At 41.2% G+C, this 23,697-nt stretch overlaps 2 protein-coding genes across 4 annotated transcripts in view; one reads left to right on the plus strand and one right to left on the minus strand.

Moving 5' to 3' along the window:
• Positions 1–277: 277 nt before the first annotated feature.
• LOC139553212 (pre-mRNA-splicing regulator WTAP-like) lies at positions 278–6,535 on the minus strand. Of its 3 annotated transcripts, none has more exons than XR_011670616.1 (8): positions 6,343–6,535; positions 5,648–5,691; positions 5,454–5,509; positions 5,300–5,358; positions 5,064–5,188; positions 4,034–4,835; positions 3,460–3,614; positions 278–1,271 (listed from the first exon to the last, which is right to left on the minus strand). XR_011670616.1 is itself a non-coding variant. In XM_071365276.1 (8 exons), exons 2-8 carry the CDS (start codon positions 5,672–5,674, stop codon positions 697–699), a joined length of 1,176 nt encoding a protein of 391 aa, XP_071221377.1. In that variant the 5' UTR covers positions 5,675–5,691; positions 6,343–6,535; the 3' UTR covers positions 278–696. The 3 variants fall into 3 exon arrangements, 1 of the variants encoding a protein (XP_071221377.1); XR_011670617.1 differs by having other exon boundaries at positions 3,845–4,835; XM_071365276.1 differs by having other exon boundaries at positions 4,657–4,835.
• Positions 6,536–14,127: 7,592 nt separating this feature from the next.
• Positions 14,128–23,697, plus strand: part of LOC139553213 (otoferlin-like) — a 42,224-nt gene continuing 32,654 nt past the window's right edge. Inside the window, exons 1-5 of the mRNA XM_071365279.1 lie at positions 14,128–14,253; positions 14,467–14,529; positions 17,426–17,510; positions 17,636–17,795; positions 18,496–18,682. Coding sequence (XP_071221380.1) covers positions 14,167–14,253; positions 14,467–14,529; positions 17,426–17,510; positions 17,636–17,795; positions 18,496–18,682 — 582 coding nt within the window. The 5' untranslated portion in view covers positions 14,128–14,166. The remainder of the gene's footprint in view (positions 14,254–14,466; positions 14,530–17,425; positions 17,511–17,635; positions 17,796–18,495; positions 18,683–23,697) is intronic.

Below are 23,697 nucleotides of genomic sequence, written 5' to 3' on the forward strand. Positions count from 1 at the left end.
ATGGCCTGAATTTACATTTGAGCCTCTAGGAGAGTAGCTTAGCTTTAAGCCTCCTTCCATCTAGGGGGATGTCTCACTACTCTGCATTGTTTTCCTTTCTTAGTCTCCGATGAAGGGACTGGATAAGATCTCTTCTCATGTGCTGCATGATCAGTCATGGAGGAAAGGACATAGTGAAAGGAATCAAACTATTGAGTTATCAATTTATCTTAGTCCATCTGGACACGTCACCTAATGACAATCTACAACTGATTATTCATACAAAGTGAGATGCTCATTACATTAAAAACAATCTTTATTGTACTTCAGTCTGGAACAAACATCTACAAATTCAGGATGTCATATTTTTGTAAACATTTGTTTTTCACAATAAACGGGAAATCATAATCAAGTTAAAAACGAAAGTATTCAGCACATGACAACTTGTTACACTTAAAACAAGTAAAAGTCTGACTTCGCCTTGTTATCATAACACATCATACGTGCACAAACAGACGATGTACTAATAGAAAAATCTGGATGAATGTCTATCACATTCAACAACTACTGGTGAACCTTTTCTCTAGATGGGGCATACATAACATTTGATCAGTAACCTACGCCAGTATTCTGGGGCATGATTTCTATCCATTGAGAGTTTAATCCACGAATTGCCTTACTCTGGGTCCGGGAAACCAGCCATTAATATCTGAGACCCTACCCTGTAACATTCAACCCATTCTGGGTAGGGCATGAGCCCACAGTCCTGCCGCCTTTGCTAGAACTAGTCCGTGCCACTATCCTGTTCTCCTGAGGGTCCTGGTTTGAGTTTGTCTCTATAAAGTGTTGTGTGACGCAGGTATCACTACCTGTGGGGGAGTCTACAGTCTCATAGCCCTCGCTAAGCTGGTTCGTTATGGTCCTAAAGTGGCTAGAGAGCTTGGAGTCTGTGCCTGTGGTGGAGGGAGATGGAGACGGTAGGGACTCCTGATCCTGCTCCGTATTGATGCCTGTCTCTGCCTCTGTGAAAGGGGAGGGGCCAGGAGCTGTTTCTGTCCTATCAAAGGGGCTGGTGTTGCCTGGTCCGTAGGCCTTGACCAATCCTGCCTCGCAGTCTTTGCTAAAGCCAGCCTCTGACTCTGGGTGGTGGTCCAGGGGGGCCGACCCAGGAACAGAGCTCTCTCTCAGGGTTAGCTGCTGGCGGGTCTCCCGGAGCTGCTGCTGGAGGACCAGGATGGTGCTCTGCATGCCCTCCACCTCTTCGTCCAGCTGGATGATGAAGTCGTTCAACTCTGTGTGGAGACCAGAGAGACAGACATCAATATTACAGCAGTGCACACATACCCAATTACCCATATCAAAAATGTATGCATTCACTGACTGCACATCACTTTGGATAAAAGAGTCTGCTAAACTGCAAAGTGGCAAAATTATTTTAGCATGGAAGAATGATAGCGCCACAACATATCAAGGCAGCTGTATAATGTACAGAATAACATATTAATCAAATATGTACCACCAGGGCTTTAAAGTGCAACCTGGAGTTATATTTTGGGAAAACCAGCGACTAAAGTGCGACTAAACGAAAATCCTATAAAAAATTCAATGCGCAACAATAATTTGCTGCAACACTCTTCTCTGCACTGTTCAAACAAGACAGGCTGCCTCCCACGGCTGCTTGCTTCCAGTTCCCGGGCCACACACACACCAAGCCCCGCCCTCTGCCACTAAAGCAGGCAGCACACAGTTCCTCAGTGCTGTTTGTTTTCCCAGCATGTTGTCAATTCATGCACTCAACATATTCTTCCAAAACAAGAATAATGCTGCTTTTCACATTGCTTCTAAATATGAATCATCAGGTTCTCCATTTTATTATTATTTTGTGAGTTAGTTAATTATTTTTATTTGCGAATTAGTATAAAGATGCTGGCATGTGCCGAAAATTATGGTAATCTAAATGTTGACTGCAAAGTAGGCCTACCTGGCAGAACTAAATCATGATGATATGTATCAATCGAGGGGCATTTGTTTTGCAAACTCTGCCATCACATATGGCCTTGTACAGTACAAAAACACTGCCAGCCAAACAATGGTATCTTGCTAGGCACACAATTGAATTAACGGGCAACTACACCCTCCAAATGTTTTTATTTTCACTTCATTGTCCCCAGATCTCAAAAGTGGTCTCCTGATATGGTTTAAGCATTGTTGTGGAGTTAGATTTTTTAGATTTTTCTTTTTTAAATAGGTTATATTAAAAAGTGCTTTTGTGAGTGAACACTAAGAAAACTCAGAAACCTGGACAAATACATCCAGGAAAACAGAATTTACCAAAAGATCAAACTGATTTCTGTACAGTGATGGTGTAAAATCGTTAACAATAACACCCTTTGAGATTGTGCAAAGGTTCTTTTTTTCCCTTCCAAACAATTAATGTAAATATGATAGTCAAGTTCAAATGTAATTATCTGTGTATTGAGGGTAGGTCATTATAGGCTGTAGGCTACTTGCTCAGCCAACAAATTAAAGATAAAATGTAAATGATACACGCATTACCTGCTTTTCCAGACCAGTACTCTTTTCATTGCAGGTGTGCCACTTGCAAATTAACCTGAATGCCAAGCCCTGCAAGGGCATGCTAATTTAAAAAGATGGCTAGTCATTATTAGCCTGGTTCTGGATGGAAAGCAGGTCAATATCGTGCGCAGTGGTGAAAAACTGGTGCGACCCAATCATGTGCGGATGCAATCAACTGATAAAAATTGTGTGTAAAAAGTTAGAGCCCTGTGCTAATTGCTAACTAAATGCCATTTAGCTAAATGCACTAGCTAGGGCAAAGAAAACAGTAGCTCTAATGCAGGCTGCTACCAGTGGTGTTATAGATCAGCATGTTTTTTGTTCAACGGCATGTTCTGAATCAGGTAGCCTACTGTAAAATATTTGTCTAAATGCAACATCTATTTAAATGTGATTAGGATCCCCCGGGAAACACCAACAAACAATTTGGTTCCTACACTGTCTTACCTCCTACCTGGCTTTTTTATTATTTGTTGTAATGCCAAACACCAACCACAGATTTAGAATAGATCATTCTATTTCTATGAATCCAACAGTTCACCCAGGTGTTTTGATCTATATCGCAAGCCAAAACACAATATTTGGTTGAAAAACTCAACAACAAAAAATGCGCAGCCCTACTAACAACCTGGTAATTTTACCAGTATATGCAAACAGTTGGTGGCACAGAAAGAAAGGAAAAGTGATAACTTCAGAAAATGTGCTTTAAAAGTAAAGATTCATAAAGTCTATATCTCAATCGACTAAAACTGATTTTTCTCGTGCTCCTAAAATTTGCTGTGGTGGTGCTCCTAACTTTTCAAAGATTGGTAGCACTGATGCTCCTATGATTTATTTTAAAGCCCTGTGTACCACACAGAAATAGTGAAATAGCTAAGAATATAGAGAGACTACAGTACTCACCATCCTGGCTGCTCTTGAGCTCCTCGCTGTACTTCTTCTGCAGGGCCAGCTCTGCCTCCAGCTGGGCAATACGACCCTGAGAGATCTGTCTGCCCAGCTCCTGGTTCTCCTGGATCAACATCCTGCACTTAGCCATCAACTTCTTTCCAGTCTGGCTGCAGAGGAAACAGGGGTTAACGTCAACATGATGGACTATACATACAACAAAAGACAGTCCCAGCAGCCCTAATGCTAAGTCCCTCAAATATATCATTGTGGGTTATAGGATACCAACTCATACAGCAAACAAGTAATATCTGCATTAGCGTGATGGCAACAACCAAGAATCAAGGCAATATGAGCCTATATCATATAATACAATATACATTTTGCCCATTTGACTTACCAAATGCTTACACTGCTACATGAACCAGTTAGTTGCTAAAAAAGTTCAACATTTCAGTGAAATCATTTAAACACATACATCTGAACTAGACCTTGGTAACACAGGCCTCCTTTTAACAGTGCTGTCAAAACATTGCACAATTCAACTGGTTTGGATTATTGAGCGATTAATAAAATGAAACAGTCATACCTGGGTATCGTTCATATTACTGAAAAAGGTGTTCAAGATGACTCCTTGAAGCAAGCCCAGGATCACTATAACAAATGTCTTTAGTGTTTAACAGTCTCTGGACTGGGCCTTGTGCAAGTTCCTCCATTTTCAACTCTTTAATTTAAATCAATATCTATACTCTATGTGGAATGTGGTCAAGTTAGTTTAAGTTAGCATTTATTGGAGAAAGCATGTACTAAGTAAGGAGACAAGTTGTGTGATCTAGGCCTAAGCCCTTCACACTGAAATGTTCCGATCAAACCAAACAAAGTATAGCAATGTTCCTAGCGGGAGAGGGTTTGGAGGTTGAGTGTCAGTGACCATCTCTTCTGAGCAGTCCCGATTCCTTCAAGCCCCTTAACAGGGTCACTCAGAGCTGAAACCAGTTCACCTGACAAAGAGTTTATGACATATGCAGGAGGAGTAGTGGGGCTGATCTGATCTGTCTCTCTTTCCTTTTTAAAAAGTCACAGTCATGTTTGAGCGTATTGCATTTTCCTGCCTTCCTTTCCCTCCATTTTGCATTCTTGCAGAAGAGAGTCAGTTGTCTGGCTGGCACAGTCTTTGGCTGGAGGATCGAGGGTTATTTTGGTTTGGTTTACCTATCAGGTGTAAATTTCCAGGCACTTAGTTCATTTTGGGCTTGCTCCAATTTGTCTTTGTTCTCTTCTAGTTCGCTCTTCATCTTAAGGAAAAACAAGTAGACCGCAGGGTCCACCATGGTAGATCTCAGCTGGCCCACATTGGGTTGCTGGGCTTGCTTCAGGTACTGGATCTGGGTCTGAAAAGAGGTGAAATAATACATTTGTCAACCATGTGTAACCAGAGCACCCAGGTCCCAAAAAAAGAGCAACAGTAGGTACAGTAAATCAAGTTTCCCCATGACAATATGTCCCCATCACATGTTACTTACCAACTGTCGTGTCTTGATTTGTGACAATTTTTGCATTTTCACACAGGGCTTGGAAAACTCAAACCAATGGACTTGACCATACATGACCATACTCACTGTGCATTCTTGCATCTCCTGCTCCTTTGTGGCCAACCTCATAACAAGGATGTTCTCTCTCCTGGCAGCCTCTTGCTGCTGCTTCAGCTTCTCCTCAGACTCCCTCAGGCCCGTCACATCATTTGCTGCGGAGTCAAAACAGGATACATTTCAGTTCCTTGTGCAGACCTTTGAAGAGACTATTTGTTCAATGGGCATTCATGCATGTTAACATTTAAGAGTCCAGCGTTACTTACAATTCAATTCAGAGTATTTTGTCTCAAGTATCTGCACATAAGCATCCTCCTGCTTCCACCTGAAAGAATATTAAACTATTCATAAAGGTGCATATGAAGAAAAGTAACCTTGTAGACTTGCACACTAGCAAAGTTAGCTAATTTATAGCAATACCTTTCACAGAGCTCCTCTCTGGTCAAAGTCTTCAGATCACCTTCACTGAGGCGAACCTTGATAGGCAAATGGGATAATAGATCAGTATTAACATTGAGACTTTTGACTCTGGCCGTGACCAGGTAGTCACTTGAGGCAAAAGCCAGTTTGAGAAAGATTAATGTAGCCTGGGTAACGTTACTTCTTGAACTCACCTTTTTAGGTAAAGGTTCCTCAGTCATTCTGGCCTTGGGGATACCTTGAAATTATATATAAATCAGAGCTTGATCATTATATAGTTTAGTTAGCTAGCGTTATTTATAATTAAGTGTTGTAGCACTTGCAGCTGCTAGCTAGCGACCTAGTTAGCTCTCTAAAATGTTGGTAGCTGGCCTAACGTTAGCTAGCTAGCAGGCTGGTTAGGTAAACGTAGCCCACATCATAGCTAGTTAGCAGATATTTATCAAATATTTATTTTTATTTAACCTTTATTTAACCAGGTAGGCACGTTTGGAACAAAAGCAAATATAGGGAAATTATTTATAATATAGCTAGTTAACTACCTACTAGTGTTGGTAAACGAGCTCATTTCACTTCAATATTGCTAGGTCGGTAGCTTCTAGCTCTGTCTATGCGCGCATGCGTCTGATCTGCACTACGACGCATGCACATGTACCAGAGCTAATTTGGCTGTAAACAAAGTAGTTCATGTTTTGGATAAATTACAGCTTTACTTTGGCGAGAAACGAGTATATTGATGCCAGCCATTTATCAAAAACGGATTATATGCAGCGTGTTGAAGAAAGCTCAAGCCGCACGTAACGCCCTGGAACAGAGCTAGGTAGCTTCTTGCTAACTAGCTGGTTGAGCAAGCTCAGCTACTGTACCTAATATCTGGTAATACACTCACCTGTCAGCTTGAAAGGTGAACTTGGTCAGTTAGGCAAATTATGCATTAACAGTTTAGTCGTCTATCTTGGTATATTTTTACAGACTTAGGTTGCTGGCTCCATGTTGTCGCCGCCAAGTGATGAAAGACAGGAAAGGAAACGCAAGTGCACGAGGAGTGAAAGCGTCACAACAACTTGTGGGATTGTGCGCGTGTCCGAGGCTAGGGAGGTCTTCTTTTTCTTTTTCGTCTTCTTCGATGAGGTTTAACGGTGGTTGAGATCTAATAAATGTTGCATTACCGTCACCTACTAGACTGGAGTAGAACTCCCGTATACTTTGCTCTTAGGGCTAGGACCCCTTTTTCTCCATTTCCGCCTGAATGACGTGCCCAAAGTAAACTGCCTGTTGCTCATGTCCTGAAGCCAGGATATGCATATAATTGGTACCATTGGAAAAAAAAGACTTTGCATTTTGTAGAAATGTTAAAATCATTTAGGAGAATATAACACAATAGATATGGTAGGAGAAAATCCAACCAGATGTTTTTTTTTTGAGAGAGACCATCCTCTTAGAAAGGCAAGTACAAGGTCATATTGAAAATTAGCTCCCTGGATTCCTATGGCTTCCAGAGGGTGTCAGCAGTCTATGTTCAATGTTTCAGGCTTGTAACTTCAAAAACGAATAAGAAATATCAGTTTTAGGACAGGGGCACAGTCTTGGAAATTCGTGTTTGCGCGTATGAAGACAGGAAGCACCTGCTAAAATCGGTTTCCTATTGAACTCAACTTCTTTCCGTAAGAAATATTATAGTTTGATTACATTTTAGGGTATCTGAGGAGTAGATAGAAATGTATTTTGACTTGTTGAAACAAAGTTTAGGGGTAGATTTTCGGATTCCTTTCTCTGCTTGTTGAACGAGTGGATTACTCAAATCGATGGCGCCAATTAAACATACTTTTTTGGGTATAAAGAAGGATTTTATCTAACAAAACGACACTACATGTTATAGCTGGGACCCTTTGGATGACAAATCAGAGGAAGATTTTCAAAAAGTAAGTGAATATTTAATTGTTATTTGTGAATGTATGAAACCTGTCCCGGTGGAAGAATATTTTGATGTGGGGCGCAGTCCTCAAACAATCGCATGGCATGTTTTCGCTATAATAGCTACTGTAAATCGGTTAGTTAGATTAACAAGAATTTAAGCTTTCAGCCGATATAAGACTCTTATATGTACCTAAATGTTTAATATCCATCATTTTTATGATTATTTATTTAAATTGCGTGCCTTCCAGTTTCACCGGAAGTTGTCCCGCTAGCAGGACGCCTAGCCCAAACAGGTTTTAATAAATAAAAACAAGGAAATAAATTAACAAATACCCTACCATCTACACTCATTAAAAACCCACCACCCTACTCCACTATTTAAATCGATCACAAACACCGGGAATCTTCCCCTTCAGTTGGTCAACTTTCACATTTACCGCTACCCCAGTAGTCACTCCTTTCAATGGCAACCTTTTCTTGAAAGCAAAACAATTCACACCTTTTGTCCCTATTCGTTTGAAGCGGAGCGCCTGCTCCCTCTGACCAGCGGAAACACAAACAATTATCACAACACCACTTCTGGTTACCTTCACCGATTCCACAGCGCCCAATTCTGTTTTCACCCACCCTGAATCCACACTTTTCCCAAAATTGTCACTCCTACCGTCACAGACTCATCTTTATCCTGACCCTCTGTGCAAGCCTCGGGCTCCGAGAACTTCATCACACCAACCACCTCCGATAATTCGCCCTCACTCACTTCCATTTCTCCTCCTGTCTTCGATTCGCTGTACAGCTCACTCTGCTTACAATTTCTACCATTCTTCTTTAACAGACCATCTCCCTTTTTTCCACCATTCTTAACTGATTCAAGCTCACCCTCTTCCTCCCTCTCTCTATTCGACCTCCTCCTCCTCTCTCTATTCGATTGCACTTTCCCTAACATACATCTAATTCTTGCCCTCTCAAACGACACCATTCCCCTTGCTTCATGGTGAACCCCCTACCATCTATGGCAAAACTAGCCAACTCACTTCTAGAGCTATGTTCTGCCCTTCCTTCGTTGTTATTGGTCAGACCGTTCAGACTCGGCCAGGGACATCTGCTGTTGTGGTACAGTAAATTCTGTTGTGACTGTGCTAGCGATAATTTAACAGTATAATGTGCATTTAATGTAGGCTATAGTTCAACAGTCGACTCCAGATTACATGACTTTACTCATTATCCTATTCACTGTGTGGTCACTGGTGAGACTCTTCGGAAGCTAGCATGTGGTCCATATCAGGCCTAGTAATACCACAGATAAAAGTTACCAGTACCTTTGCTAATACCCATACACTGGTAATTGTTTTGCAGCTGGAGAGGCAAAATCTAGAATCAATTTGTATTCGTAAGGAATATCATGTTCCTAACATGAGGGACCCTTACTAACACCAGGCATTAACATGAAAACATGAAGTCCTATGACAATAGACCTTGTCTCTCTCTATCCCTCTCTAAGCCAGGTAGAAAACATGCACTCCTATTGACAATGCTTCTGCCTCTCTCTCTGCCTTTAATACGCAAGGTTAAAATCCCCAGGAGACTGATAGGATGACACATTACACCCCAGTCATCAGATGGCATACCTACAAAGCCACTGGAGCACAAACATATCGCCAGCCATCACCCGTCTGTCTCACAGTCAAGAAAGGGCTTTGGACAGCGTGGGCTAACACGGATAAGATTGCATGGTTGGTATCAAGTCATTCTGTAGTCACCCTAGACGGCATTGCGAAAGGTGTCGTTTGTGAGGGCTCAGTTGCAACCTCATGCATATTCATTGATGTAACGTAACCTAAGGACTCCTCATCCATGCTCTGACACAGTAATACACATAGTGAAGACGTTACAATATGAAAATTACAATGTCATTTTGAACCAATTACGGTATTTGAAATGAACGTTTGACATGCTGTATAACTGTATCTATATTTATATTTCATTAAATTAACCACTGACCAAAGTACAGACCTATGTATTTAAACCATTAAATCATCCCTGTCTGTGTCTGTGTTCATATAGACTCTGTGGTGGATAAAGTTTATTCACACAGTGATGGAAATCATTTCATTCACATTCTTCAGAGAAGTGCAAGAAAGACGAGCATGAAGAGGATGAAACCCACGACAGAGGAGCTGGCTGGCATCATGAGCCTTCAGTGTCAACTCCTGCAGACCAGAATGTCTCCTGGTGTCATCCTTAACCATACATTAGAGAATAAGTTACAGGTAGGTCAGTAATCTGATTGGGTGGTGACCCTGTTACTGGCCATGCAGAAAAGAGGGAGCCCGTCCCAAATGGCATCCCATAGTGCACCATATAGAGAATAAGGTGACAATTGGGACACAATAAGAGACTACAGTTCAAATCTCCTCGGCTCTCTGTCCGAGTCCTGGTACTAAATCATGTAATTAAAGGCCCAGTCTCTCAACGAGGACTGGCGTGTTGATGTTAACATGGGTATCACACGGTCACATGCCACCTGTTTGTTATTGTTCTCCATTAGAATCCTCTGAAGAGCTTGGCAGAATTAGTTTCCCTTCCAAAGAGCTAGACGGAATGTGCGCACAGCCTGGTCTGCACACAATAAGCTTAGGTAAAGCAACTGGATAGAAAAGGCTATGGTAAAAGTATTTTAATGATACCCAACTAATAATAATGTATTATGAGCAACAGAAGACAGTGTGGTACTACTGTGTATACAGTAACACTCAATATTATACAACAAAGCTTTGGTACTGTAGCTTTCAGTTGAAAGGGAGACCAGTACCAAATCGTTATGACTCGCATTACACATGTATTGTAGATGCATTCTTTGTATGCAAACCTGAATCCATTTATTTTATCTTGATGTAGGCGATACCTTCACATAATGAGGAATGACACATGCAACACTGGCTGGAACCAAAGCCTAAATAATTGACAGACATGTTTCATTGGATACAGGCAACGGTAGACGTATGGCTTACTGAGTGCATGTGTTATTGATGAGCTGGTGAGATGTACTTTAGTTTTCAGTGGAACTTGTATTGAACACAAGCTGCCAAAGTGTGTTTTAACTGAGTAATACAACCATAATCAATGCTTTTTGCTCAATGCCTATTTGATTTATTGTGGAAGAAGAGCTAGGTAATTTACATAACAAGTCCTTGTTAGATCATGTGGTTAGATGTAGGTTGTTTTCCCAACACATTCCTACTTAGAAATGTGTGATAGATCACTTGAAACATGTAGTCAGAAACCTTGAAAGTTAAAAGCAATGTTAAGCCTAGATAAATGCAATAACACAAGATGTCTACTAAGAAATGTACACTGAGCTGGGCTCTCCACAGGAGCAGTTCCCCATGAATGATATAATTAAGGAAGATCCTTCTTCTTCCTGCAATATTGAGAAACTCTGACTTTTTGTTTGTTAGAACGAAAATCTATTGAAATGTATCGATGTTAATGGAATTTATATGTTTAAATTAATGATTATAATATTCCACCCTGAAACCATATAATTGTATGACATTGATTAGAATCATAAAATTATTATTAATGATGTGTGTAGTTTTAGTCAGTAAAATTATAATAAATTATGTGTGTAGTTTTAGTCAGAATTAGGGTAAAACAATATATCTGTACAATATGTCTTTATAGTATCTTAAACACAGACTGTCTGAGCAAAATTCGGTGCCGACCTTGGCGAGGGGCCACTGAGAGATTTGGGAGAGGGCAGGGATTACTTCTCACGGTCCCTAATCTTGGGGGAGGACAGGGAGTACTTCTCGCGGTCTCCCTAATCTTTGTCGGGCGGGTAGTGATACAGTATGTGCGTAGGATGACAGCTTGTTTGTGTGTGAAGGTATGTGCGTAAGGAGCCTGTATAAAATGGATATCTTTGTATTGTGGACTTCAGAACATTCTCGTGAATAAACTGCATTAACCTTTTGCATAAGCTGAGTCTTTGACTAATTATTATTGAACCCATGGTCTTACAAACCTCGGGGATTGGTCAAAGCTATTGATTGATTGTTATTATCATTGGGATTGAAAATTCTCGTGACAATTGATTAGCTTCCTGTTGTCCCATACATACGCACACATGGCCTCACACATATTAGTGCATGTCTTTGTTTGCCTACAAAGAAATAGCCTAATTCTGTTCATACCTTTTCGGCCAACCCACATTTAGTCACAATTCCCAAAGCTAATTTTAGTTCCCTTTCCAATGTAAATTGAATTCAGAATTCTGAGTCAGACACATTGCATTACCATCATTTCTTACATTACTAGACACATTGGATTCATCGAATGTGCTGTATGTGTTTGCATATCTGAACTTTAATGTCTTATAAAAAAGTTGCAGTAACGTGGTAGAACAAGTCTTGTCTGGCTTGTCTGGCTTGGCACACTCCGTTTGCGATGACGTCTCTCTCTCACCAACCTACTTAGTTGTAGTTACCTGTCTGTCTCAGGTTCAACACTCATACACTATTCATTGACATATCACATCACTCCAGCCCAACTCCTGCCCTGGACAAACCATGTTCTTTTTAGCTCAACTTCACTTTTGTGACCTTTCTGTTTCTGCAGTGTAAATGTCTAAAATGGCTATATAGGATAACTATTTCGTTGCCCTCAGAGTTTGGTTTGTTTCTTTCACCAGGAACCGTTGGGAGTTGGTTTGAAGAAAAGGAAAGTGTGCCATTTTCTTGTATGGTATGTATGAACATCATTATATACATTTTCCGATAGAATTCATGGATAGCAATGCTGTTGTGTATAACATAGTCACAGCTTAATTTAAAGCATCAGCTTACCCCCCCCCCCCACACACACTTATTTTTGCAGGCCCCCTCTTGACAGCGGAGAGAAACAATTTTTAGAGTTAATTTCCTGCAATTCTACACGTTTTGACATGGGGCGTAGAGAACATAGTTTAGCAGTTTTTAAACAAGTATGCTTTAATTCTACACATTTTGACATGGGGCGTAGAGAACATAGTTTAGCAGTTTTTAAACAAGTATGCTTTAATTCTACACATTTTGACATGGGGCGTAGAGAACATAGTTTATCCGTTTATAAACAAGTATGCTTTAATTCTACACATTTTGACATGGGGCGTAGAGAACATAGTTTAGCAGTTTTTAAGTTTGCTGCAATTCTACATATTGGGGTAGGGGTATGGGGTAGAGAGAAGATTTAGCAACTTTATAACAAATTTCATGTCATTCTACTCATTTTGCCGAATTAAATCAAAGTTTATTGGTTGCGTACACAGATTTGCAGATGTTATTGCAGGGGCAAAATACATTTTTTAATGTATTTTGGGCTCCTCATCGGAGCCAGAAGAGGGTGTGGTGGAAACCAGGCTACCTGCCTTAAGAAATACACTGGTTTAGTCTCAAATGGCACCCTATTCACCCATAGGGCTCTGGTCAAAAGTAGTGCACTATATTGGAAATTGGTTGCCATTTGTGACGCATCCACTAACTGTTATACTCTGCCATAAGAGGAGACTGATGTGTGTCTGAAATGGCACCATATTCCCTACATATTGCACTTGGGCTCTGGTCAAAATATAGGGATCCTAAAAGCTCAAATCAATCGAATCCACAGTGCACTATTTGTTTATTTATTAACTAAAAAACGTAGTCTATGTCGCAATCAAGAACCTCCCACAAAATTACCTGAATTCTATTTACTTCACAGAGCTAGAAAAGGACTCTTCTGAATCATGAAGAAATCACGTGGCCATAAGTCAGACCACGGAAAAGGAGGAAGAGGTACAGTATGCTACAACACACACACGCACGCACGCACGCACGCACGCACACACACACACACACACACACACACACACACACACACACACACACACACACACACACACACACACACATACACCACCCACCCCAATTGTTTCTTGTAATAATAATGGAGCTACACCAAATGCTTTCATACAAGCTTTGGTCCTAATCACTCTCTGATACTCTCTGAAAAAAGAGAAAAGTATAGAGGAAAATGTTTAACATATCTTATGATACATTGAAAATAATAACATTAAACTTAAATTCAAACAAAAATAAAAACAATACAAAAAGTGACACAAACAACCTAAAAGGGTGGTTGTCAAGCTTAGCTATCGTCATCCTGTCAGGCTGTTCTGACAGGTGTGGCCTCCTTGACTGTGATTGTCCAGGCGATGAGGCAGCCATCTTGGAGACAGAGGACCTGGACTTCATGGGAGGGATGGGAGGGGGAGGGGGTCCTGACCCCGACACCATCTCCCTGGCCTCAGTCACAGCCGTCACCACTAATGTCTCCAACAAGAGGTAAGCACAGAGCACAGTTCTATGTTGCTTGTGGTTTGCCATTCAATTTACACATAAAATACAATTCTATAGAGTTAGATAACATAGAAGCAAACTCTGAGTTTTGGATTGAAGACTAATGATTCAATTACATTGTTTACAATGTAGTATCTTGTAGTTTACAGAATTCTGAAATGAAAGTCTGCATTGATTTAATCACACTGAAACATGTTTCTAACATGTCTATAACATCAGATCAAAACCAGACATTAAGATGGAACCTAGTGCCGGGAGACCAATGGATTTCCAAGTAAATTTAAATATATGTTCAATGAATCAAGGAATAATCAGCATCTAAAAAACATTGCTATAATAAAGAGTGTTTATACATGATAACCCTATTTTACCAGGTTAGTGTTACCGTCATAGAGGCCAGGCAGCTAGTGGGGCTGAACATGGATCCAGTAGTCTGTGTGGAGATCGGAGACGATAAGAAGTACACTCAGATGAAGGAGTCGACAAACTGCCCATACTACAATGAGGTAACCAACCTGCCCTGGAATGATGAGTTTGATGATAAGAAGGAGGAGGTTGATGAGGAGAATGATGATGATGATAACAAGGTCTAAAGCGTTGTAATTACATGTATGGTCATCAATAAAGCTACATGTATAATTTCAATAAAGTTACACATTTTAATAACAGAAAACTTAATGACACTGATACATTTATTTTACGTCACATTTCTCTTTTAGTATTTTGTCTTTGACTTCCACGTCCCACCTGATGTTATGTTTGACAAGATCCTGAAGCTTTCGGTGAGTAGCTTTACCACAATACAAACAAACAGTTATGAAATAATTCCCCTCCCTATCTAAATGAACGGAGAGCAATGAGCAATGATTTGATTTGATTTTAATTGAATAAGAAAGTGGTCAGATGAAGCAGATGCTAAGCTACAGGACTGTTTTGCTAGCACCGACTGGAATATGTTCCGGGATTCTTCCGATGGCATTGAGGAGTACACCACACCAGTCACTGGCTTCATCAAGAAGTGCATCGATGACGTTGTCCCCACAGTGACCGTACGTACATACCCCAACCAGAAGCCATGGATTACAGGCAACATCTGCACTGAGCTAAAGGGTAGAGCTGCCTCTTTCAAGGAGCGGGACTCTAATCCGGAAGCTTATAAGAAATCCCGCTATGCCCTCCGACGAACCATCAAACAGGCACGTCGGATGTGGCAGGGCTTGCAAACTCCAGTATCACAGACTACAAAGGGAAGCACAGCCGCGAGCTGCCCAGTGACACGAGCCTACCAGACGAGCTAAATTACTTCTATGCTCGCTTCGAGGCAAGTAACACTGAAGCATGCATGAGAGCACCAGCTGTTCTGGATCACTGTGTGATCACTCTCTACGTAGCCAATGTGAGTAAGACCTTTAAACAGGTCAACATTCACAAGGCCGCAGGGCCAGACGGATTACCAGAACGTGTACTCTGAGCATGCACTGACCAACTGGCAAGTTTCTTCACTGACTTTTTCAACCTGTCCCTTACTGAGTCTGTAATAACAACATGTTTCAAACAGACCACCATAGTCCCTGTGCCTAAGAACACTAAGGTAAAATGCCTAAATGACTACCGACCCGTAGGTCTCACATCTGTAGCCATGAAGTGCTTTGAAAGGCTGGTCATGGTTCACATCAACACCATTATTCCAGAAACCCTAGACCCCCTCCAATTTGCATACCGCCCCAACAGATCCACAGATGATGCAATCTCTATTGCACTCAACACTGCCCTTTCCCACCTGGACAAAAGGAACACCTATGTGAGAATGCTATTCATTGACTACAGCTCAGCATTCAACACCATAGTGCTCTCAAAGCTCATCACTAAGCTAAGGACCCTGGGACTAAACACCTCCCTCTGCAACTGGATCCTGGACTTCCTGACGGGCTGCCCCCAGGTGGTAAGGGTAGGGAACAACACATCCACCACGCTAATCCTCAACACGAGGGCCCCTCAGGGGTGCTTGCTCAGTCCCCTCCTATACTGCCTGTTCACTCATGACTGCATGGCCAAGCACAACTCCAACACCATCATCAAGTTTGACGATGACACAACAGTGGTAGGCCTGATCACCGACAACAACGAGACAGCCTATAGGGAGGAGGTCAGAGACCTGGCCGTGTGGTGCCAGGACAACAACCTCTCCCTCAACATGATCAAGACAAAGGAGATGATGCGTCGGGACTGCCGCCCGTGGTGACTCCTTGCTGTCCCCAGTCCGCCTGGCCTTGCTGCTATTCCAGTTTCAGCTGTTCTGCCTGCGGTTATGGAACCGCCACCTGTCCCAGACCTGTTGTTTTTCAACTCTTGATGATCGGCTATGAAAAGCCAACTGAAAATTATTCATGATTATTATTTGACCATGCTTGTCACTTATGAACATTTTTGAACATCTTGGCATAGTTCTGTTATAATCTCCACCCGGCACAGCCAGAAGAGGACTGGCCACCCCTCATAGCCTGGTTCCTCTCTAGGTTTCTTCCTAGGTTTTGGCCTTTCTAGGGAGTTTTTCCTAGCCACCGTGCTTCTACACCTGCATTACTAGCTGTTTGGGGTTTTAGGCTGGGTGTCTGTACAGCACTTCGAGATATTAGCTGATGTACGAAGGGCTATATAAAATAAAATTGATTGATTGATTGATTGTGGACTATAGGGAAAGGAGGACTGAGCACGCCCCCATTCTCATCGACGGAGCTGTAGTGGAACAGGTTGAGAGCTTCAAGTTCCTTGGTGTCCACATCACTAACAAACTATCATGGTCCAAACACACTAAGACAGTCGTGAAGGGGGCACGACAAAGTCTATTCCCCCTCGGGAGACTGAAAAGATTTGGCATGGGTCCTCAGATCCTCAAAAGGCTCTACAGCTGCACCATCGAGAGCATCCTGACTGGTTTCATCACTGCCTGGTATGGCAACTGCTCGGCCTCTGACCACAAAGCACTATAGAGGGTAGTGCGTACGGCCCAGTACATCACTGGTGCCAAGCCTCCCGCCATCCAGGACCTCTATACCAGGCGGTGTCAAAGGAAGGCCCTAAAAATGTTCAAAGACTCCAGCCACCCAAGTCATAGACTGTTCTCTCTGCTACCGCACGGCAAGCGGTACCGGAGCGCCAAGTCTACTTCTTAACAGCCTCTATCCCCAAGCCATAAGACTCCTGAACAGCTAATCAAAGGGCTACCCAGACCCCTCTTTTACGCTGCTGCTACTCTCTGTTTATTATCTATGCATGGTCACTTTAACTCTACCTACATGTACATATTTCCTCAATTACCTCGACTAACCAGTGCCACCGCACATTCACTCTGTACTGGTACCCCCTGTATATAGCCTCGCTATTGCTATTGTTATTTAACTGCTGCTGTTTAATTATTTGTTACTTTTATTTTCTATCTTTTTTTTAGTTAACACGTTTTTCTACTTCACTTCTTAAAGCATTGTTGGTTAAGGGCTTGTAAGTAAGCATTTCACTGTAAGGTCTACTACACCTGTTGTATTCGGCGCATGTGACAAATACAATTTGATTCGATTCGATCACTGTGTCCATCATTTATACAGTCATTCATAAAATTCAACTCAGGTCACATATTAATGATGCACATTGCAATCTTCACTTTGCTCATCCATCCCTCAGGTAATCCACTCCAAGAACCTCCTGCGTAGTGGGACTCTGGTTGGCTCTTTCAAACTGGATGTAGGCAGCGTCTACTCGCATCCAGGTCAGGGAGAAATAGTTGGAAACATAGTAGCTTCTAGTGACCTATGTCTATACTCTATGACTCTGGTACTGATCAGTATACCTCACATATGAATGTCGCTTTTTTAAATTATTTTTGTCTAATAGAACACCAGTTTTTCCACAAATGGGCCCTTCTCTCTGACCCTGATGACATCACTGCCGGGTGCAAAGGTTACATTAAATGTGACATCGCCGTCGTGGGGAAAGGAGACAACATCAAGACTCCACACAAGGCCACCGAAACCGATGAAGATGACATAGAAGGGTAAACGACCAACATATTATTGGGGATATGAGTGTAGTAGTAATAATGTAGTAGTAATACTGTAGTAGTAATTTAGTAATAATAGTGCAGTAATAATAGTGTAGTAATAATGTAGTAATAATACAGCAGTAGTAATACTGTAGTAGTAATTTAGTAATAATAGTGCAGTAATAATAGTGTAGTAATAATGTAGTAATAATACAGCAGTAGTAATACTGTAGTAGTAATAATGTAGTAATAACACTGTAGTAGTAATACTGTGGTAATAATACTGTAGTAATTATAATGTGGCAATGCTGTAGTAGTAATAATGTATAAGTAAAACTGTAGTAGTAATAATGTAGTAATAATACTGCGGTGGTAATACTGTAGTAGTAATAATGTAGTAATAATACTGCGGTGGTAATACTGCAGTAGCAATAATGTAGTAATAATACCGTGGTAGTCATAATTTATCAGTAATACTGTGGTAATAATACTGCAGTGGTAATACTGTAGCAGTAATAATGTAGTAATAATACTGTAGTAGTAAAACTGTAGTCGTAATCCTGTAGCAATAAAAGCAGCAATAGGCCAAGCTCTAGAGTTCCTGTGAAAGCTCTCCCATCTCACAAATCTTGATTACTTTCTATTGCTTTTTTAGTCATAGAGATACAATGCAATGTGTTACAAGTGTTTGTCTTTAATTCTGTGGTTTCAGTAACCTCCTGTTACCTGAGGGGGTTCCCGCGGAGCGTCAGTGGGCTCGCTACTATGTGAAGATCTACAGAGCTGAGGGCCTTCCCAAGATGAACACCAGCATCATGGCTAATGTCAAGAAGGCTTTCATTGGGGAGAACAAGGACCTTGTGGACCCTTATGTACAAATACTCTTCGCTGGCCAGAGGGTAAGTAATAGCACTGTTCTGTTGCTGTGCTGTGTTATGTTATGTTACATTATGTTAAGCTATGTTACATTATGTTATTCTATGCTACGTTAACACTAGGCACTATTTTCACTTCCAAATGAAAAGCTTGCCCAAAGTAAACTGCCTGCTACTCAGGCCCAGAAGCTAGGATATGCATAAAATTAGATTTGGATAGAAAACACTCTAAAGTTTCCAAAACTGTTAAAATAATGTCTGTGAGTATAACATGACTGATTTGGCAGGCGAAAACCTGAGAAAAATCCATCCAGGAAGTGGGATTTTTTTATGTTTGTAGTTTTCTATTGAATGCCTTTACAGCAGGGGTGTCAAAGTCAAATGGACGGAGGGCCAAATAAAAAATTTAGCTACAAGCCGAGGGCCGGACTGTTCGAATGTTCATTGAAAAAATTTTAAATGACGCATATAGTCTAGTGAACCTAATTGAACCTACTGAAAACCTAACAAATATATTCCAATATGATCAGATAAATAAAGCAATATTTTCTTATGGCTCTGTCAGTAATCTTTAATTTTCAACAGACACAAAAGACAAATTTCCTTTATATAAAAATCCCCATAACATGAACATTAAATGAAAGAAACCGGTATTCAAGGCACCATCAGTAGCCTATATTTTCTATTTTAGCAAAAGTGGGCTAAATTTACTTCAAAGAAAAAAACAATAATAGCAATTTTCTATCATCCACTCAACTGAAATATTTTTAAAATATAATTGGATTGAAATACAATAAAATAAAGTGCAAAAATCTATTAATCAAAAACAACACTTTGTTTAAGGAGAAGTAACATGCAGTGAAAACAAATATTAAACTTTAACTTTTAAACTTGAACTGAGTAAAAACTCTAAATATGTGATTGCACAGTAATGTTCACTTGTTTGAGGTTGAGGGTGATACTTGGTGGTGTCCCATCTTTTCCACAAGTTCATCAATGTTCGGGGTAAGGCTCTGAGCTGAGGAAATCCTCAGAATTGAGTGGAGGTGTTCAGCAGTAAGTCGACTTCTGTGTGATGTTTTGTTCAGGTTCATCAAAGAAAACAGTTGTTCACACAGGTATGTGCTGCCAAACATAGACAACGTTTGAGCAGCCTGGATGCGCAGCTGGGGCATTGTGTCGGGGAGGAAACGGGCGAACTCCGCAGCACCCACTGCCGCATATTTTGCCCTCAGTGCATCATTGCATTGGAGGTCAATCAACTCCATTTGGAGGTTTGGTGGTGAGCTTTCCACGTCAACAGCAAATGGGTTACCGAGCAGTTCCAACCTGCTTTTTTGTGCTTCAAAGTCAGCAAATCGGCGTCGAAAGTCAGCGGCAAGCATACCTATTTTATCAGCCAACTGTGCGCTCGGGAACGCACTGGTAGAGAGCTTCTCTTTCATGGTCTGGCAGCTGGGAAAGTGGCTCAAATTTTCTTTCCGCATCTGCGTCTCCCACAGAGTCAGTTTGGTTTTAAATGCCTTCACTGTACTGTACATATCAGAGATGACATGATCCCGACCCTGCAGCTGCAAGTTCATTGCATTCAGATGACTCGTAATGTCACACAGAAAAGCCATTTCACACAGAAACATTTCGTCTCGGAGTTGTGTTGTGTCTTTCCCTTTGCTGTCCAAGAACAGACAAATCTCCTCACGAAGCTCGAAACATCTTTGAAGCACCTTTCCCTGGCTTAGCCATCGCACCTCTGTGTGATAAGGCAAATCACCATGCTCCGTTTCTAACTCCGTCAGAAATGCCTTGAACTGGCGGTGATTCAAACCTTTGGCTCTGATAAAGTTAACTGTGCGCGTGATGATGCTCATTACATGCTCCATTTTCAAGGCTTTACCGCACAACGCTTCCTGGTGTATGATACAATGATAAGCTGTCAGCTCACCTGTCGCGTTTTCCTCTTGCATCTTTTCCCGTATCTTCGCCACCAGTCCGCTCCTGTGTCCACACATCGCAGGTGCTCCGTCGGTTGTCAAACCCACGAGTTTTTCCCAAGGCAGCTCCATCTCATTTACACATCTTGACACCTCTTCATACAAATCATGCCCCGTAGTTGTGCCATGCATAGGACGTAAAGCCAAAAACTCCTCTGTCACGCTTAGGCTGGAGTCCACTCCGCGGATGAAAATTGACAACTGGGCAATGTCAGAAATGTCGGTGCTCTCATCCACAGCCAAGGAATATGCAATGAAATCTTTTCCCTTTTTCACAAGCTGCTCTTTTAGATTGATGGACAACTGGTCTACTCTCTCGGCAATGGTGTTTCTGCTCAGACTCACATTTAAAAAGAGTTGCCTTTTTTCTGGGCAAACTTCGTCACAAACTTTAATCATGCAGTTTTTGATGAAATCCCCCTCCGTAAATGGCCGGGCTGATTTAGCGATCTCTTCTGCCAAAATAAAACTGGCCTTGACAGCAGCCTGGCCTTGTGATTTGGCTTTTTTGAACAGAGCCTGTCGAGATTTGAGGCCTCGTTTTAATTCCTCTGCCTTTTGTAGCCTTTGTTCCATGTCCATATTCTTGTTTTTGTCCGCGTGTTTCGTTTCATAATGTCGTCTCAGATTATACTCTTTCAGTACCGCCACACTTTCTCCACACAGAAGACACACAGGTTTTCCAGCTACCTCCGTGAACATATACTCCGACTCCCACCTTGTTTGAAACCCCCGGTTCTCAGTGTCCACCTTCCGTTTTGCCATTTTTGATGGGTATCTGAAAGTTAATTTTACTGTGATGCTGACGACTGCTGTGCCAATAAATATTGAAATGAAGCAGCCTACTGCTCGGTGCGTCACCGTTGCATTGTGGGAAATGTAGTATTGGTGCGTGTAAAAGATCTGCGGGCTGCCGGCTTGCTGCGGTCTGCGGGCCGGTTCTAATAATAAATCAAGATCATCCCAGGGGCCGTAAAAAACCTTCTCGCGGGCCGGATGTGGCCCGCGGGCCTTGACTCTGACACCCCTGCTTTACAGTATCCATTGACTTAGGACTCAAATTGCACTTCCTATGGCTTCCACTAGATGTCAACAGTCTTTAGAAATTGTTTCAGGCTTGTATTCTGAAAAATGAGGGAGTAAGACCACTCTGAATGAGTGAACACTGCAGTGTCCCAGAGCTTTTTCATGCGCACGACCTAGAGCGCGCCTTTCTTGTTTACCTTTTATATTGACGACGTTATTGTCCGGTTAAAATATTATTGATTATTATGACTAAAAACAACCTGAGGATTTATTATAAACATTGTTTGAAATGGTTCTACGAACTTTATGGATACTATTTGGATTTTTCGTCTGCCTGTTGTGACTGCGTTTGAGCCTGTGGATTACTGAACAAAACGCGCAAACAAAACAGAGGTTTTTGGATATAAACAGGGACTTTATCAAACAAAACGGACATTTATTGAGTAAATGGGAGTCTTGTGAGTGCAACCATATGAAGATCATCAAAGGTAAGTGATTAATTGTATCTCTATTTCTGACTTGTGTAACTCCTCTACTTGGCTGGTAACTGTTTGTAATGATTTGTCTACTGGGCACTGTTCTCAGATAATCGCATGGTATGCTTTCGCCGTAAAGCCTTTTTGAAATCTGACACCGTGGTTGGATTAACAAGAAGTTCATCTTTAAACGATGTATAACACTTGTATGTTTTATGAATTTTTATAATGAGTATTTCTGTTTTTGAATTTGGCGCTCTGCAATTTCACTGGATGTTGGCCAGGTGGGACTAGCGTCCCACGTACCCTAGTGAGAGGAAGTTTGTGAACCCTTCAGGATTTTCTGTATTTCTGCATACATTTGGCCTAAAATATGATCAGATCTTCATCTAAGTTCTAATAATAGATCAAGTGAACATGATTAAACAAATAACACTTTTACATTTTTTATTGAGCAAATTGGTCCAACATTCAACTTATTTTTTGGAAAAAGTATGTGAACCTCTAGATTAATCAGCTCAATTAAGTGATTTAAAGTAGTCAAAAGTGTCGTAGTCATTGTGTGCAAGGAATATGGGACCAAATACGACACTTTTGACTCTAGAAGCTCATTGGATGCATTTGCAGTTTATTCGGGTTATGTTTTGGGTTATGTTTTGCCTAACGGGAACTGAATGGTGAATAATGTCTACGATTTTGGAGTCACTTTTATTGTTATTAAGAATATAATATGTATCTGAACATTTCTACATTCATGTGGATGCTACCATGATTATGGATAATCATGAATAGATCATTAATAATGATGAGTGAGAAGGTCACAGAGGCAAAAAGATCACCCCCCCCCCCCCCCCCAAATATGCTAATCTCCCCTGTTAATGGTAATGGTGAGATGTTACATGTTTTGTTGTAGCCTCTGGACTTACTTTCTCATTCATCATTATTCATGTTCCTTCTTAAATGGCATTATCAGGATTAATATAGGTGTCTTCAGAAACATCTCATCTGTCACGCCCTGACCTTAGTTATCTTTGTTTTCTTTATTATTTGGTTACGTCAGGGTGTGACAAGGGTGGTTTGTTTAGTTTTTGTATTGTCTAGGGGTTTTTGTATGTCTAGGTTTTGCTAGTCTAGGTGTTTATAGGTCTATGGTTGCCTAGATTGGTTTTCAATCAGAGGCAGCTGTTTATCGTTGTCTCTGATTGGGGACCATATTTAGGTAGCCATATTCCTTGGGTATTTTGTGGGTTGTTATTCTATGTTTAGTTGCCTGTTCTGCACTAGCCATATTGCTTCACGGTTCGTTTTGTTGTTTTGTTTAGTTCTGTTCAGTGTTCTCTCTTTTATTAAAGAGGTATGTTCGCTAATCACGCTGCGCCTTGGTCTCCTCATTATGACGAACGTGACATCATCTGCTCACTTATAAAGAGAATTACTCCAGTCATCATTCACCATTCAGTTACTATTGGGCAAAAGGTCTTCCAAAACACCACCAAAACAAGCTTGATGTAGTCATTGTAGCAAGGACAATGGGACCAAATACTCA

Source organism: Salvelinus alpinus, chromosome 25 (assembly GCF_045679555.1).
Source record: "Salvelinus alpinus chromosome 25, SLU_Salpinus.1, whole genome shotgun sequence".
Classification (NCBI taxonomy): Eukaryota; Metazoa; Chordata; class Actinopteri; order Salmoniformes; family Salmonidae; genus Salvelinus; species Salvelinus alpinus.

What these genes read in the sequence shown, in the direction of transcription:
- LOC139553212 (XM_071365276.1), bottom strand. Translation starts at nt 5,674, where the DNA reads ATGACTGAGGAACCTTTACCTAAAAAG. An exon ending in AGGAACCTTTACCTAAAAAG is followed by an intron (nt 5,510 to 5,647) that starts GTGAGTTCAAGA and finishes TTGCCTATCAAG; the next exon opens with GTTCGCCTCAGTGAAGGTGA. An exon ending in AGAGAGGAGCTCTGTGAAAG is followed by an intron (nt 5,359 to 5,453) that starts GTATTGCTATAA and finishes ATATTCTTTCAG; the next exon opens with GTGGAAGCAGGAGGATGCTT.